Source organism: Natrix helvetica (assembly GCF_964273705.1).
Source record: "Natrix helvetica genome assembly, chromosome: Z".
Taxonomy (NCBI): Eukaryota; Metazoa; Chordata; class Lepidosauria; order Squamata; family Natricidae; genus Natrix; species Natrix helvetica.
The window spans coordinates 99383478-99399521 of NC_138554.1; the positions used below are offsets into that span (position 1 = coordinate 99383478).

The following is a 16044-nucleotide window of genomic DNA, read 5'->3' on the forward strand; positions in this document are numbered from 1 at the left end:
GTTACCTCATCTATTATATTGTCCACATATCTTACATATATGCATTTGTTGATTTAAACTAGGATTTGTTTCTACACATAATGTGTTTTATTTATCAGTGTTCCATATAAGTGACTGCATGACCGATGCCATAGAATACATAATACAATACATAAGTAAATAAAAGGTAGGGGCCTGTGTGCATGCATGTGTTGGCCAGCTGACTTTGGCTTCTTTTGAAGCCATTTTTCGTCCTCCGGAGGCTTCAGGAGCTTCCCTGAAGTTTCAGCTGAAATTTCTTGACCAACAGAGCCCACGGCATGCCCCTTCTGTGGGGACAGGTGAGTCCCATTTGGGTGAGACGATTCCTCAGATATCCTGGAACCATGGCCTTCAGAAATTTATTTATTTTTATTTTTATTTTATTTTTTTGCTCAGATGGAGTGAGTTTGTTTTCAATGCGACTAGACTGCATCAGCTGCAATACCAGTCAGCAATTTTTGGTAAGCAGATAATTGGCCTGTAGTTGTCCAACACTGTCCCTTTTACTAGACACTCATGTTAGGATTTGCAAAATGTTAACCAATGTTAAATTTTACTTCCTTGTGGTATGTTGCTAAACTGCTTGGCAATGAGTGAGTGCAGATCAGTTCAATACCAAAACCCATACAGTTCACTTTCACCAAGATAGTGCTGATGAATTGGCAAATAATATTTGATCCTCCTTGCCTTTTCTCCATTATTTCTACCGTTATTGGTTAGCCAGAAGTTTAGATTGGATTTTTATCCACCTATCAAGTCACTATCAAGGCAGGTGTTGTTGGAAGGTGCTAGTTATCATCACGGACTTAAGCAGAAGCACATTAAAACATAAACTACTGTAACCACATTGACTCAGTTCATAAATATACTGAGCCAGACAGAGTACCAAACTATCCTACTGCTTATATGATGGAAACTAAACTCCAGTGACATGACAAATATGTAGTAATTCATTTTCAAGAGTCACAGATGAAGTCAAACTGTAGTTTGCCTATTATTAGTTTAGCTAGTGTGCAATGCTAATGCCAACCAGTGGCCTTATAGGCCTAAGTTTATAGTTAATAAACTATGTGAACTCTTCAGCTGTGATTCCTTCAATATATCATGTTTAAGCCAATCATAGCTTAGTATTTTGCATGGTCATATGATATATGGAGATTTTTAGTTCAAGTGCTTGCGAAATTACTAGACTATGCCTTATTCTGAAAAATGCATGGCCTACTGAGTATGGAAAAGTCTCGCTGTCTCTTCTTTAGGTATCCTAGGTTTGTATATTTTAAAACCATGCAGTCTTTCTCGTTTTTAAAAGAAGTCCAATCTCCAGAATCAGGCTTGCAAGCGCCACATCCTGCTTTTCTTTCCCAGCAGCGTTTAAGGTCTGCATCACCGCAGAGCGTTGGGAAAACAATAACCCGCTTCTGCTGTCTGCCCTCCCTCACCAGCTCCGCTGACCTTTATTTCAAGGAGTCATCCGACTACCTTGGTCCCTGCACAGAGAACGACAGCCGGCTGCCTAGGCGTTTGCATAACAAAAGCCCGCCATCCAGCCGACGCCTGGGAATGCCGTCGTCACCCCTCGCCCTCCTTCCCTGCCTTCCCCTCACAGCATATTTGCCTTTCATTTTCCAGCCTCCTCTGTCTGTCATTTCATACATTCATCCAAAAAGGCGGGGAGGGAGGGAAGAGGATGAGGCAATGAAGTATTTGCAAGGAGAGCGGTGCCTTGAAAAATCCTTTGTCGTTTGCAGCCCCCGTCTCCGCATTGATGTTCTAGGGCGGCCGCATCGCTTTCTGGGAGGAGGGGAGGGAGAGGTGCGCGTTGACGTATTCTCTATGGGCCTTTTGGAGCAGCGGGCTACTGCTCCCTTGATTTGGGCCGTTGCTATGGGTTACGGGATTACGGCCGGCGACAGCCTTCTCTCTCTCCCTCCCTGACAAACAGCTCCCAGCAAAGCTCAGGCACATGGAGGGCGCCTGGAACACACATTCCCCGGGCGGGAGGGGGGAAGCGAGCGAGCGAGGGAGCGAACTGCCGCTGCTTGCTTCCTTGCTTGCTGCTTGCTGCTGAGCCAGCGCCCTGCGCGCGCCGGCGATTCCGCGTGCGGCTTTTGCAGCTGCGGGGGAAAAATGTCCAGCATGCTGGGTTGAAAACAGGGGGGCGGGTGGAAGAAAAAAAGTGGATCGAGGCCTTGAGGTAAGAAACCGGCGAACTACTATACTCTATGCCAGGTCGAAGGTGTAAAACTGGCCGAAGAAACCAGGTTTGGAGAGAGAAGGAAACGCTAATGGCTATAACTGATGGCCAGGCATCCCTGTTTCCCTTCTCCTAAAATGAAGCCAGATGGCTTACGGATGGATTTATTTTTATTTTTTGCTTCGTGCAGGGAGAGAGATAGCAACCAGGGGAGGGAGACGGGAAGATGCAGATGATCCCCAAAACCAAGCCAGTAGCGAGGAACGGAGGTATCGCTGAATAGAGTATCTTTAAAATAAAAGCATCCTTCCCAGCGTAATAAGTATGAGGGAAAGTTTTTGAGTTTGAAGAAGCTGGATGATGGCGCAATTCCAAGCAGTTGGCTCGTCGGAAGCGACTGTGTTGGAAAGCAGAGAAGGCCAGCAAGGAAAGGGTTACGTTGAAAAGTTAAGATGTGTCATTCCGTGTCCACTGATTCTTACCCCCTTGGCCTTTTGCAAATTATAATTCTGTTTTTCTGATTTTATGTGAGGTTAAACTTGAGAGCTAACCAATTCTTCCTATTTGATGGATAACGATAGTTAAAAAGAATTATTTTCCCAAATTATTTCTAATTGGCATAAAATCATGAGGAAGAAAGAGTATTGCATTCGCAGGGTACCTAAGCATTTCGAATAATTACCCAAAAAAAATTCTTTCCACTTTAAATCTTGTAAAATGTGATGTACTAAGAAAAGGCTGTCAAATCCACATTTTATAAGGGATTTGCTAGAAAGAAGCTGGAACATTTTTTTAAAAAAAAATTTAAACAAAGTTAAAAGTATCACTGCAAAAACAAAAACAATTTTAAAAAGGAAAAGCATATATTAAGGAAAATATTGAATTAATGCATTAGTGCTTATAACTACTAAGAAAATAGACTTCATACTCTGCTAGATATTTTTTCCTGCTTTATATTAACATTTACCAGATTTAATTTATAAAATGGGCTGTACAAATAAATGTGAATTTATTTGCAAAGCTTTGTAAATAGCAAGTTGTTATTTTAAAAAGTCTTCAGAAATGAAGGTGTGGGAATTACCTAAAATGTATGTAAATCATAAAATTTGTCTTACCATACTATAGCGGTATTGAACAATAACAAAAATATGGCTGACAGATAGAAAAATATGTAAACGTAGAAAACAAATTTCTTTTCCTTGTCTTTAAACCTGAGGAGAACAAACTGAATTCCAAAATGGGACATGTGACTTGGAAAATTCATGGGATTATTCTTTTAGAAAATTGACTTGTTTTATTCGTGCTTTCTTAAAATATGTATGTATGTATATATATGACATATTTATGCTATATAATTGGATATAAACTTGCAATTTTTAAAATCAAGACTGCAAAGACAAAAATAAGTCAACATAGAAAATGTTTTATTTTGGAAATGTAACAAAATAGAAGCATTTTCTAAACATTTTAAGAGTCCACACATTTGTTTGTGATCAAGTATTTCACTAATAGACACTAGATAGACAAAATATTTCAAGGGTCAAGCTGCAATCAGATACACTCCAGAGTAAACAATTTGAATGGATTTACATTATGGTAAGCATGTAGAGGTTTGCTTATGAAAAGTATGAATATAGTAATACTGAAGCAACATGATTAATATGCACTGCATAGATAAACCAAATGACAAACTGCATCAAATCCAGCAATTCACAATGGAATTTGAATGTAACAGTGGTTCCCAAGCCTTCTATTTGCTATACTTAAGACTGAAATAATTGTTTATCCTCCAGCAGGCATCAATTAAATGACATCACATAAGTCTTTAGACATCACATATTAAAATTAGCAATCACTTAATTTATAGCATACACATTGCTTCAAATTGCTTCACAGTAACGACTCTAGATTCCTGTAATTTTAGTAAGCGACAATATGTTATTCCATTTTATTCGGTCTTTTTTTCCTTTCCTCAATTGCCTTTTGTTCATTTTACTGTAACAGTAGTAAACACTGCACTGGTAATTTTACTTATATGTTCAGGCAGGTACCTAAACATAAGTAGGTAGCACTCTTTTGTAATAAGGCCTAAACAGTTCTATCCAGTTCAATAATAATAATAATGATCTACAAGATTATTTTATGTTCAACCACAATAGCAAAAGGATTGTTGGCTCTAAATATTTACTTCTTCTTCCCCCCCTTCCAAAATATATTCCATGACCTTCAAAAAGTACTACTTAATATTAATAGAATATGAAAATTATTATATAATAATTTAATATAATAAATACATTTTGGATTGGTTAATCAGTTAATTTTAGGATTTTTGAGGATTTCAAAAATAAATTGAGTTTACGAAGTTGTCCAGCTAGATATTTTAACATAGATATCCCTAAAAAAATTAAATTATCTTTTGTTATTTCCTGCTCCTCTGGCTAAAATCTAGTTCCTTCAGTGTTACATCTAGAAAGAGAAAACATAAATTTGAAAATATAGCATAATTCTTTTATAATGCAAAGAAGGTTTGATATATGACATAGTTTCAAAAAGCAAGGCATACCTGGTACCCTCAATATGATGTACTTTGATTCCAATGGGATTATGGGTCTGAACAGTATATTTACATGACTTGTGATAATTGTTAGGCAAGCTTAAACCTACTCACTTCAACTAAGCATACTGACTGAAGCACTTGATACACTGTAATTTTGATCACACAGGGTTCAAGTATTTATTGAGATGAAATTAATACTTTAGAATGTTTATTTTAAACTGATTTGGTCATTTATTTCTGTATTGCTGAGCACATACACATACTTACTTGGCAATGTGTTTCATTAAAAACTGAGGTTTTTTTAAAATTACATTTTACCAATGATTTAGAACTGTTAGGTTTGTACAATATGATAGAATTATGTGCCCATTTAAAATGCCAAATGAAATAGAATTTGTACATTTTGAGGTCAGATATTCCAACGTATTTCAAAATCATTCAGAGCTTTTCTCTGCTCTCCCTTATAATGACCCCCAAAGGATTACACCAGGAAATCTAAGATACTGAAGTTGTCTCTACAGATGTAATTCATAACTGTTCAACAACATAAATCAGGTTTCTCCTGCTTGATCTGCAAAATAACTTGGACTATTATCTCTATAATTCCCAGCCCACATGACCTCTACTGAATATACTGTATATTTTTCAAAACTGGTTTGAAAACAGAAAGCACGTGCTTTGGAAAGTAGTTGGAAAGGTCACATACAACTTTCAAGTTAGGCCTGTCATTCCAGGAACAGCAGAGTGCAAATAATATTTCAGGGTTCTTCGGGAGCCCTGCTTGCTTTATGTCTGTGTGAATTGGTATCATCGCCACTGTGTTCAAGCCCAGAGGATGAACTGCAGAGGGGGGAAAAAAAGGGGGGGGGAGGAAATTGGTTTTCACAACACACTCAAAGCCTGAGTAACAGAGGAGAACTTTAATTATCCCCAGTCACAAAAGAGAGACAGGAAATTTGGACTTTTAATTAGTCATTTGGAGTGCAGTTGGATATTTTTTTAGCGAGATAATTTAAACACGAATAATTCAAGTCTGACTAAATGAAATTCACATAATCAGAATGCAGATAATTGAATTTCTACTGCATTCATTAATTCAATGTGGAGGTGTATGCAAAGACTTCTATGATGAGCTGTCACAGCTCAATAAAATCTCAGTCAATTAATTTTTTCATTATCTTAGCATTGCATCAACAACAAAAATGCTGAAGTGTTTTTATTTTCATGTGTGCATGTTTAGCAGAATGTAAGGAAGTAACCTCTCAGAATCTGAATCGGCATAATTTTCTTTTTTCTTCTCTTCATGTTCTACAGGAAATCGTCGTTTCAAACAAGCAAAGTCATGGATTGCTTCAGCCACAGAATATTTCGTATTTCCAGATACACAGGCCTCAATATCTTCAGGACTCAGCTGTGTTTGTACAAATAGATGAAGCCTACTGTCTGAAAGCAAAATTGGATTCTGGAGTACCCTTTAAAAAAATACAAAAATTTCATCAACAAATTGCCTTTCAAGAACATTTATTCAATAGTTTTTGCCTCAAAGTTACTTTTAACTTCATACCCATTGCAGTTTGAACGCAGTATAAATGTTAGAATGTTTGAGTAAGTGATACCTTTATTAAAGTATTTGGGATTTTAGGTGAGTAAAATAAATGAAGCTAATAGTTATGAACATCTGTTATATAAGTAATTTTCAAGGACTTTTTTTATTTCCCCATCTGTTGCCACCATGTGAATCGATTACTAGTTTGGCTGTGGGGAAAGAATGTGTGCCTCCATGAACTAACATGGTAAATGATGCATAATCAGTAATTCTGAATATGTAATAAAACTATTGCCTTAAAATAAGAGCATTAGAATTTACCAAAATTAGAGGCCTGTGTAAAACAGAAATATTTATTTTGCAAATATGTGTGTAGGATGTGTGTGTGTGTGTGTGTATAATTATTAAATTATAGATTATTTAAAAAAATAGATTACCACTATGTATGTTACCTTCAAAAAGGCTGATAAAACTATTTCAGAGGAATGAGAAAAAGAATCTTTTACTTCAGTTAGTTTTTAAAAGTGTTTTGACTCCAGCATATAATCTTAAAATGAGAATGCTCAATTCAGCAAATATTTAAAAAGTTTAATACAACATTAAATAAATTCAACTATATTTTTATTAACAACAGAATGGTCTTGCTTCCACCACGCCATGTCATAAAATCTATTCTTTCCAAACTAGTTTCATTCAACATTAAAATACATTTCTATTGGCTTATTTAGTCCAGCAAATACAACCCCCAAAATAACATTGCTTCTATATTAAAAATGTGGGTGTTTAGAACCCTTGTTTTTTTACTTAATATTTGCTAATGTCAGTTAATTACTTTTATCATTAAATGTTCTCTTAATTACAATTCTGAAATCTAACTGGGGATAGTCAACTATTTCAGGACTCCAGGCAAACATTCAGGATAATATTCTACCAGAGAATCATTATTTTAATATGAATAAGCAATCCTGTACTCTGCCTTCTGTACAAGGATAATCTCAAAATATTTTATAATCCTATTTTAGAGAAAGGACATTTGGATTAATTCTATTAAAGATAGCTGTGAAAGAATCAATGTGGACATTTTGCAGCCTTACTAACCTGGTGCCAATGGGACCTGTAGTCTAAAACATTTCAAAGATGTCAGATTAGGGAAGTCTCTGATACAGTGAAGAATATTTTAATAAGGATTCATCAGGTCAGTAGAATAGAAAAATAGGGTTTGAACTATTTACTGCAGGCTATATAATAAATATGAAAAACAATGGCTATGGCATATTCTTGAATGGAAGACAAAAATTAAATCATTTCAAAATTGGGGTGATAAAGAGAAGAGAGAAATAAAATGAGGTTTAGACCAGCCTCAATTATGTGTGCTAGAAAAGAAACAGGAAGGCATCTCTTTTGACCTAGATAGCCATCTTACATACCTAAGCAAAAAAAAATCTTTTAGGAAATTTGCAGAGATTTTATCTCTTAACAGCTAGGCAGGAGAATAATGAAATTAGTACTGAAATTCTAATTATTCTATTAAGGATGTGCAATGTCTATTAAGGATGTGCACATATAAAGGAAATGGTATGAATATCATGATGCCTGTTTTATCATTTGTCCCCACAATGGATATTCATGCTCATTTGTTTCCTGAATTTAATCCCCACTTATCCAGAAAGGCCTTTGGATTTTCCAAGCTCACTTAAATCTAACCCACTTTACAAAGTTGTTATGAAAATAAAACTGGGGGAGAGGGAATCATGCATGCTACCTTGAGATTTTGGGAAAATAAACTGAATATAAAAGAAATAAACAGGAAGCATACCAACCCTTAAAACTGTTCCTCCCTTAAAATCAAAACTAACCTATTCACTTCCTCCAAGTTTCTAATTTAGTCTTTAAAACAAGGCCATCTTGGATAATACAGAATTTATCAGTATGTAAAGTAGCACTCCTGCCTGAACCACTTCAACCTCCAGTTGAGGGCAAAGAGGCACCTTGATATAAAAATAACCTGGTTCTTGTACCTTTAGATCTTTAGATTTATTTCTGCTGTGAAAATATATTCTGCATACGTCTGTCCAGAACACTACTGAACAATATGAAGTGACCAATTTGTCATGCAGCAGCTCCAATACGGAAAGCGTGCAATGAAGAACAGAGAATGCTTTGCCCAAGCCACAATCAAATCAAAGGGTTCCTTCAAGGTTTTATTCAGATATAATTCATACATGCAGACAAGAATGCTCCGATATATTATCGAATTGCATGAACATTAACATAAACATTATGCAGGAAGCTCAGACGTTTGTCAAGTCTAGTGGATTCTGCTAATTGCGGTGGTCATTAAAGATGCTGCATATGTCATACTCTTCAGACCACAATGGTGGAAGTAAAGAAGGGACAAAAATTTTACTAATCTAACTTGGTATTATTTTATCTTAATCATAGAGCTATCCAATTATTCTAAAATACGTAATGCTTATATCATTTTTAAAGTATAAATTGCCCTTTTCAGCTCCAATACGCCTACATCATAAGATATTTGACATTGTTCATAAAGAAAGACACAAAATAGTAAAAAATAATCAGCTTACTGGGAAAAATTACTATCTTCTGGAATTCATATAAATCAGTTGGACCTCAATTGAATTGTGACCAAATAGGAATGGAGAACAGCAGTAACATCCATGGCTTTAAGCAAATGGTACATGATCTCTGCTTTACTTTCAGTAATAGCTGAAGTAAATTATAATTTTAATATGATAAATAGGAGAAAATAGTAAATATATGGAAAGCAATCACGATATTTTTAAATTAAAATGTGAATCAAATCAAAACTTATTTTTAAATGTCTTATCTGTTCCCAAAGTTGTTTTGTTTTCAGTAGCATACCCTCTACCTAGGCAACCCATTGAGAGGTTAAGTGTGACCTTGATCTGAAAAATGTAGTCAACTTTTATTTAAATTCCATTTCAAGCTGAATCATGTTACATAAGAAATCCCAAACAAATTAAGCATTAATCATCCCATTCCTGATAAGATTTTTTTCATCCCTCAGAAAAATCCTATCAATTTCCTAACAGAGTGTCATAACCAGACACTATTGTTTAAAGTATGCATATAATGATGGAGATAAAGAGGGGATAAAAATATTACTGATAATCCAACTTGGTATTATTTTACCTTAATCATACATCTACGATCATACATATAATTTTATTCTCAATAGATATTTTCAGGGGTTGCTTTAGAAGTGTGATTGTGTCATCAAACTGAAACCTTAGTAACTGTTGATACAATTACACCACAGTTACTTCTTTGTTACTGTTTGAAATGCATTTTAGTTTCTTTGTAAAATAATGGGTAATCTTTAAAATTGATTTTTGATGGTTTGAGGCATTGCACCGCAAAAATAATGAACACTAATGTCAATGATATTGGACAGAAATTCATTTTAGCTTTATTTCATGTCCAGTGCAATTTTGTTAAGCCTTGAACTGCCAAAGCACTATTATTAACTTGCTGGTAACCTAACATATGGGAACAACAAACAAAAGTGATAAGAGTACAGGTTGATCTAAGCACATCAAGGCTACTAGTAGACCTCCCTTGCCCCTCCCTGCCACTACAATTCAATTTCCACTTTTATTTTTCACTGGACTCATTACAGTTATTCTTTTTTCTGCTTAACAGTGCCATCTGGAGGCTTTAAAAAATCCGTTCAAAGATAATAAATTTAAAACAGGAAGGGTATCCTAGAAATGCAAACATGTCAAGTGTGAAAAGACATGCATTGAAAGGTCTGTAATGCCTGTCAGTCCTTTGAGGTAACCAGGTCAAGAAAAGACCAGGGCAGAAATTCCAGAAATGCTTTTTTTATAGCAACAAAGTAGAATAACAGAATCTTACTGCAATACTGTTTCTGTACCATCTTAAATAAAATCAATGTGGGATTGTTTTGAGGCTTTTTTCTCTCAAGTTTCCCTCTAACTCAAAACTATAATCTTTTCCTTAAGTCTCCCCTTAACAGCTAGTTCTTTCTTACTGTATCTGCAAAGTCGGATTATATATTCCCATTATTTTCCTACTGTTTTCTTAGGAAGAACGATATTTAATATTTTCCCTTTGCATCCACGATCCAGATTTGGATTGAAAAGGGAAGCAGTGGAGGAATTTAAATCATAATGATCAGCTATTATGTCTTTTACCTTACCTTGCCTTATGCACTTGGCTTCTAGTTTAGTTGCTTTTAAACAGCGCTTAAACCTGTTTTAGGCATCACAGGAGAAGATAATAAAGAAAGTCTGTTCTTCTTTCCACCTCTCTTTAAATAGAGACATGGGGAAGCCAAATCCACACGATAAACGTCAATCTGAATACAAGTTGTCTATTTCCATATCCATCTTACCTATCTGGCTGTGCTAAGCTGTAATGTGGCTAGTCTGGGTTTGGCTTAGTATAAATCATAATATATACCATATTTTTTGGAGTATAAGACACGCCTCTTTTCCTCAAAAAAGAGGCTGAAAATCTGGGTGCGTCTTATACATCGAATACAGCATTTTTCTTCTCCCGAAGCCCCGTGCCCTTCACCAAAATGGCTGTGTATACCCTTATGGAGGCTTTCAGAGAGCTCCTGGGGGCTGGGGAGGGCAGAAATGAGCAAAAAACATGATTTTTTGCCCCTCCCCCCCAAGTCCCCAGCAGCACTCTATAAGCCTCCATAAGGCTATGCATGCAATTTCTTTGACAAAAAACAGACCCGTTTTCACAAAAAATGGGCCGTTTTTTGCTCATTCCCCCCCCCTTGCAGGAGCACTCTATAAGCCCCACCAAGGCTATTCATGCCTTTTGTTTGAGAAAAACGGGCCCTTTTTGGGAGGTTTGCAGAGTGCAAAAACTTTTTCCTTTTGGAAAACTCTTTGATGAGAATTGCATTGATCAAGTGCTGTGCCAGCAGAAACAAAGTCTTAGATGCTGCAGATTGTCAGCAATTTCCTTCTCCAGCACATGGATAAATACACCTGGAAACATCTACCTACCTACCCACTCTCTCTCCCTACCTACCTACTGTATCTCTCTCTCTCTCTCCCTACCTCCCTCTCCCCCTCCTTCTACCTACTTACCTACCTACTCTCTCCCTACCTATCTACTGTATTTCTCTATATATATTTCTCTCTGTGTGTCCCTCTACCTACTAACCTACTTACTCTCTCTCTCTCTCCCTACCTATCTACTGTATTTATCTCCCTCTCCCTCTCTCTCTTTCTCTCTATCCCTCTACCTACCTACCTACACACACACACTCTCTCTCCCTACCTACCTACTGTATATATATATATATCTATTTCTCTCTCCCTCTCTCTATCCTTTATCTACTTACCTACCTATCTAACTACTGTCTCTCTCACCCTACCTACCTACTGTATTTCTCTCTCTTTCTTTCCCTATCTATTCCTCTATCTACCTACCTACTTTTTAAAAAATTTGCCTCTTCAAAAACTTGGTGCATCTAATACTCCAATGTGTCTTATACTAGATAATCATTATATATCTGAATCTCACAGTTGCCATTTGTTTGAAAAAAATCTCTAAAATTATATATATATTTTATCATACTGTGGAGTGTTATGGCACGATCTAATACGTAGCTCATAGATAGTACTTGAATCACAACCATTCATTCAACAACAATTCAAAGTTACGTCGGTGCCAAATAAATGATGGTTAGTCCTGTTCCAGTAAGCCAGCACCCTCAGTCATGTGGTCTCAATTTGGACACTTCACAACCAATTCCTACTTACAACTGTTGTAGCATCGCACATCACACAATCTCAATTTGTAGCTTTTCCTGCCAGTTTCCCACAAGTCAATGGGAAGTTGGCAGAGAACCACCCTGACCGCTGCCCAGCACCTCCTCACTGCTCATCAACCTCCCTCATTTGGCAGCAGCCACTAACGTGCCTGCAGGTCTGCTTGTAAACAGCCTGGGATTTGTGATTTCCTGCTAGTTTCCCCATTGACTTTGATTGTGAGCCGCAGTGGCACAGTGGTTAGAGTGCAGTACTGCAGGCTACTTCTGCTGATCACCGGCTTACCAGCAGTTTGGCAGATTAACTCTCACCAGGCTCAAGGTTGACTCAGCCTTTCATCCTCCCAAAGTCGGTAAAATGAGGACCCAGATTGTTGGGGGCAATATGGTGACTCTGTAAAACACTTTAAGAGGGCTGCAAAGCAGTATGAAGCGGTATTTAAGTCTAAAGTGCTATTGCTATTGTGAGAAACTAGCAGAGAGTGCAAGTAGGTACTTACTTAATGACCCACTTAACGACAGTATCACTTAGCAACAGAAATCCCAATCCCAATCGTCATTTTACTGTACATTGGCCTTAGTAATTTAAATGCATTATCCTAATAGTGATTTTTTTTAATTTTGTAAGCATAGGAGATATTGAAGTTATGCATACAGCCATTTCTTCTGAAATTCATGCATCACAACTTGTCACCTTGAGATTTGATCTGGCCCTTGTTTCCAGTTATCAGAAAAGTTAATTAGATTGCAGAGAACTGCCAAGAGAAACTTGGTTTCATCTAATTAGTTGAGATCTTGAAAACATCGTTGCAGCCCTCTGTTAAGCAGAAATAGCTATATTTGAAATATATTAATTCCAATTACCTAACTGCATATATGGTGAAGAAAACATGCTTTCAGTTCTATCCATAACTGGCTTCTATATGCTTTAAAGAATTATTTTATCTTCCATTTTAGACTGAGCAATCTCAGGTGACAATGAAGCCTTCAACAGCAATTGGCCTAGTTGATACAAATGTTCTAGAACGTTCACAAACATTTCAACTATTGAGACAAGGACAGACACATTCTAAATTGGAATATTTACAAATTGTGTTTTGCTGAAAGAAGCAAAAGTCACCGTGGCTATAGTAATGGAGAGAAATGCAAACAAACGGGGGGGGGGGGGCAGATTCCACAAAACAATAACAGGATGGAGAAATCTCAGTGCAAAGAAACCTTCGAAACAGAATTGCTTAAAGAGTAAAAAGCCTAGAAAGGATGTGGCTGAAATGTCTCTGTGGCCATTAAATATCTCCTTTCTATAGATTCTATGTCTTGACCACTTTTTAATGATTCTTGTGGTTTAAATAAGAAACTGGTTTACTTCTAAAGAAGAACTAGCATAATATATTATTGTGATGGTAGAATAAGACCACACTGGAATGGTTGACATTATCCTCAGCAGCTAATTTACCCTTTCAGTAAATGGATGATTTGGCATCTATGTCAGACATTTTGTGAGTGAGCAACTATTTGTGAAATGAACCTTACCACATCCTCCAAATGCACTTGTAGCCTCAAGTCTATCTCCGAGATAACAATAATCATATCTGATTATTGTGTGGAATATGTATCATTTATGATAAGTATGTGTGGAATAGCTATAATTTATCTATTTACTCATTCATTCATACATACATACATACATTCCATCAAATCATTTATTTATTTTAAATGTACATGCCCACCCCCACCCCCAAGATGAAAGACTGGCTGGCTTACTGTCATACACACAGAATCTCACTCACATGGGGCCAGCAAATTGGTCTAGGTTATGATGTATGAAAGAAGAAAAGTAGAATAATTGTCCAAGGTATCGTAGATATTAGGTCCATAAGTCCTATCAGTCTCAAATTGCTTGAGGCAGTTCTGTTGTGGGACTGATGGACATCTAGGCTAAAACTCTGACAAGATTCAGATTTTTGGGATGCTAATTAAAACCTTGTTCAAATACACACATTTGGGGGGGGGGGAGTGAAAACAAGAACAGATAAGCACTAAACTGAAAGTGTTTGAACAGGTCTACAGTACAGTACTCTACTAAGAGACAAGGATTGAAAGTATTAAGTATTAAAATTGTTATGAATCTTTCAATCATGCATCTTAAATTACAAGAGTTTAAGGTAGTATTAATTACTTCGTATCAAACTCAGATATTACTTATATATAATGTTTGTGGATGCTAGTGCTCAGTATTGATCTACATATTGTTAAACTCCAATTCTAAAAGCTGCCCAATTGGGAGAATGGAAAACAAGCCTATATTTCTTCAGTCAGAGCCACTGCTTCTATTTCCATTATATTCAGCCTAGAGAACTTAAAATATATTAAGAACGAAATTTCAGAGCTTAAAATAAACGTATAGTGCATAAGGCAGTCTTCAAGACATTTCATTTATTTAGAACATCTACCTGAAGTCTGGATGTTTAAAAACTAAAAACATATTTTTAAAATGCAAACAAAATGAGCAGTTGCTTTGTTTGGTTAAAAGCAGAGGGGCAGATTGTGTTTTATTATGTATATTGTAAATTATTCTTTTAGAAGAGAACATATAGCTAAAATGGACCGTAACCTATTCTAACCAAAACTTTTTTTGTATCTTATGTAGTCCAAATGCATGCTTGCATGTGTGCCGAAAGCTAAAACACCAGTTTGTTTTCAACAAATTTACTCAGCCTATTTACTACATTTCTTGACTTTGGGTATGTGTTGGTGAGAAATCTAATCTATAGAAACAAGCAAACACAGCCTGTGTTTTGGTGCCCTCTATTGAATGCATGCACAGACGAGATTTCAAAAGGAAATCAGCCTACAGTAACATACAATAGATGAGGCTGCCCCTTCTTTCCTCTTAAATAGAAAGCAAATTCTGAGACTTAAAGGTTGAATACAGAGTTAATTAATCTTAAATAGACTATTTAAAATAGGCTCAATGAAACCAAATGGGAAAAAAATTACATCCCATTGATCTCAGTGGTTTTCATCCATGGATTGTTGGAAAATAGCTACTGCTGCTCCTCAATAACTTATTTTTTTGAATAGGAAAAAAAAACCTCCAGAAACAAATTTTATTGTATTTAAATGGAGAGAAACAAAAATAAACATTCTGAGCTTGAAAGGGCTGTTTTAAGTGTTACAACTTCTATTCTGATTTAGTTTACAGATAGTCCTCAACTTACAACAATTCAATGGCCATTCAAAGTTACAACGGCACTGAAAAAAGTGACTTATGATAGTTTTTCAGTTACTATCTGCAGCATCCAAAATTTCAAGATGTTGTTAACTGTTTCATACTTATTACTGTTGCAATGTCCCATGCTCATGTCATCCCCTTTTGCAACTTTCTGACAAGCAAAGTCAATGGGGAAGCCAGGTTACTAACTTGTCAACTGCAGTGATTCACCTAACAACTGTGGCAAGAAATGTCATAAAATGGGGCTAAATTCACTTAACAAATGCCTCAATAACAACAGAAATTTTGGAGCAATTGTGATTGTAAATTGAGGACTACCGGTACTTGTTTAATTCCTTTAACCATGGAAACTTGCAAAGAACCTTAGCAAATAACAGGCACAAAATTAATTCCTCCTTCTATAAACTACTGATATAAAATCAGATGTCTTTTCCATCCTACGCTAGGGAGTGGAGCGTTGGCCTTTGACAAAAAACAGTTGAAGAAACTAGAAGCATTTGAAATGTGGATTTACAGACAGCTGTAAGGTATAAACTGGTTAACAAAATCACAAATGAGGAGGTGATAAGCTGCCTGGGTAAGCAAAGGGAAATCATCAAAGCCATTAAAAAACAAAAGTTAGAGTATTTTGGACATGTGATGTGACACCAAGAAAAATACAGCATACTTCACTTAATCCTCCTGA

The 16044-nt window shown here is 36.2% G+C and overlaps 1 protein-coding gene and 1 long non-coding RNA gene across 4 annotated transcripts in view; one reads left to right on the forward strand and one right to left on the reverse strand.

Moving 5' to 3' along the window:
- The first annotated feature begins 1777 nt into the window (after window positions 1-1777).
- On the forward strand, window positions 1778-6644 carry LOC309401996. Its single transcript, XR_014176825.1, has 2 exons — window positions 1778-2215; window positions 6087-6644. It is a non-coding gene; the product is annotated as an uncharacterized lncRNA (long non-coding RNA).
- SNX10 (sorting nexin 10) overlaps window positions 3623-16044 on the reverse strand; it is a 43503-nt gene continuing 31081 nt past the window's right edge. For all 3 annotated transcript variants that reach the window (XM_081971426.1, XM_081971425.1, XM_081971427.1), the window contains 2 exons: window positions 6032-6244; window positions 3623-5612 (listed from right to left, as the gene is read on the reverse strand). In XM_081971426.1, coding sequence (XP_081827552.1) covers window positions 5531-5612; window positions 6032-6244 — 295 coding nt within the window. In that variant the 3' untranslated portion in view covers window positions 3623-5530. The remainder of the gene's footprint in view (window positions 5613-6031; window positions 6245-16044) is intronic.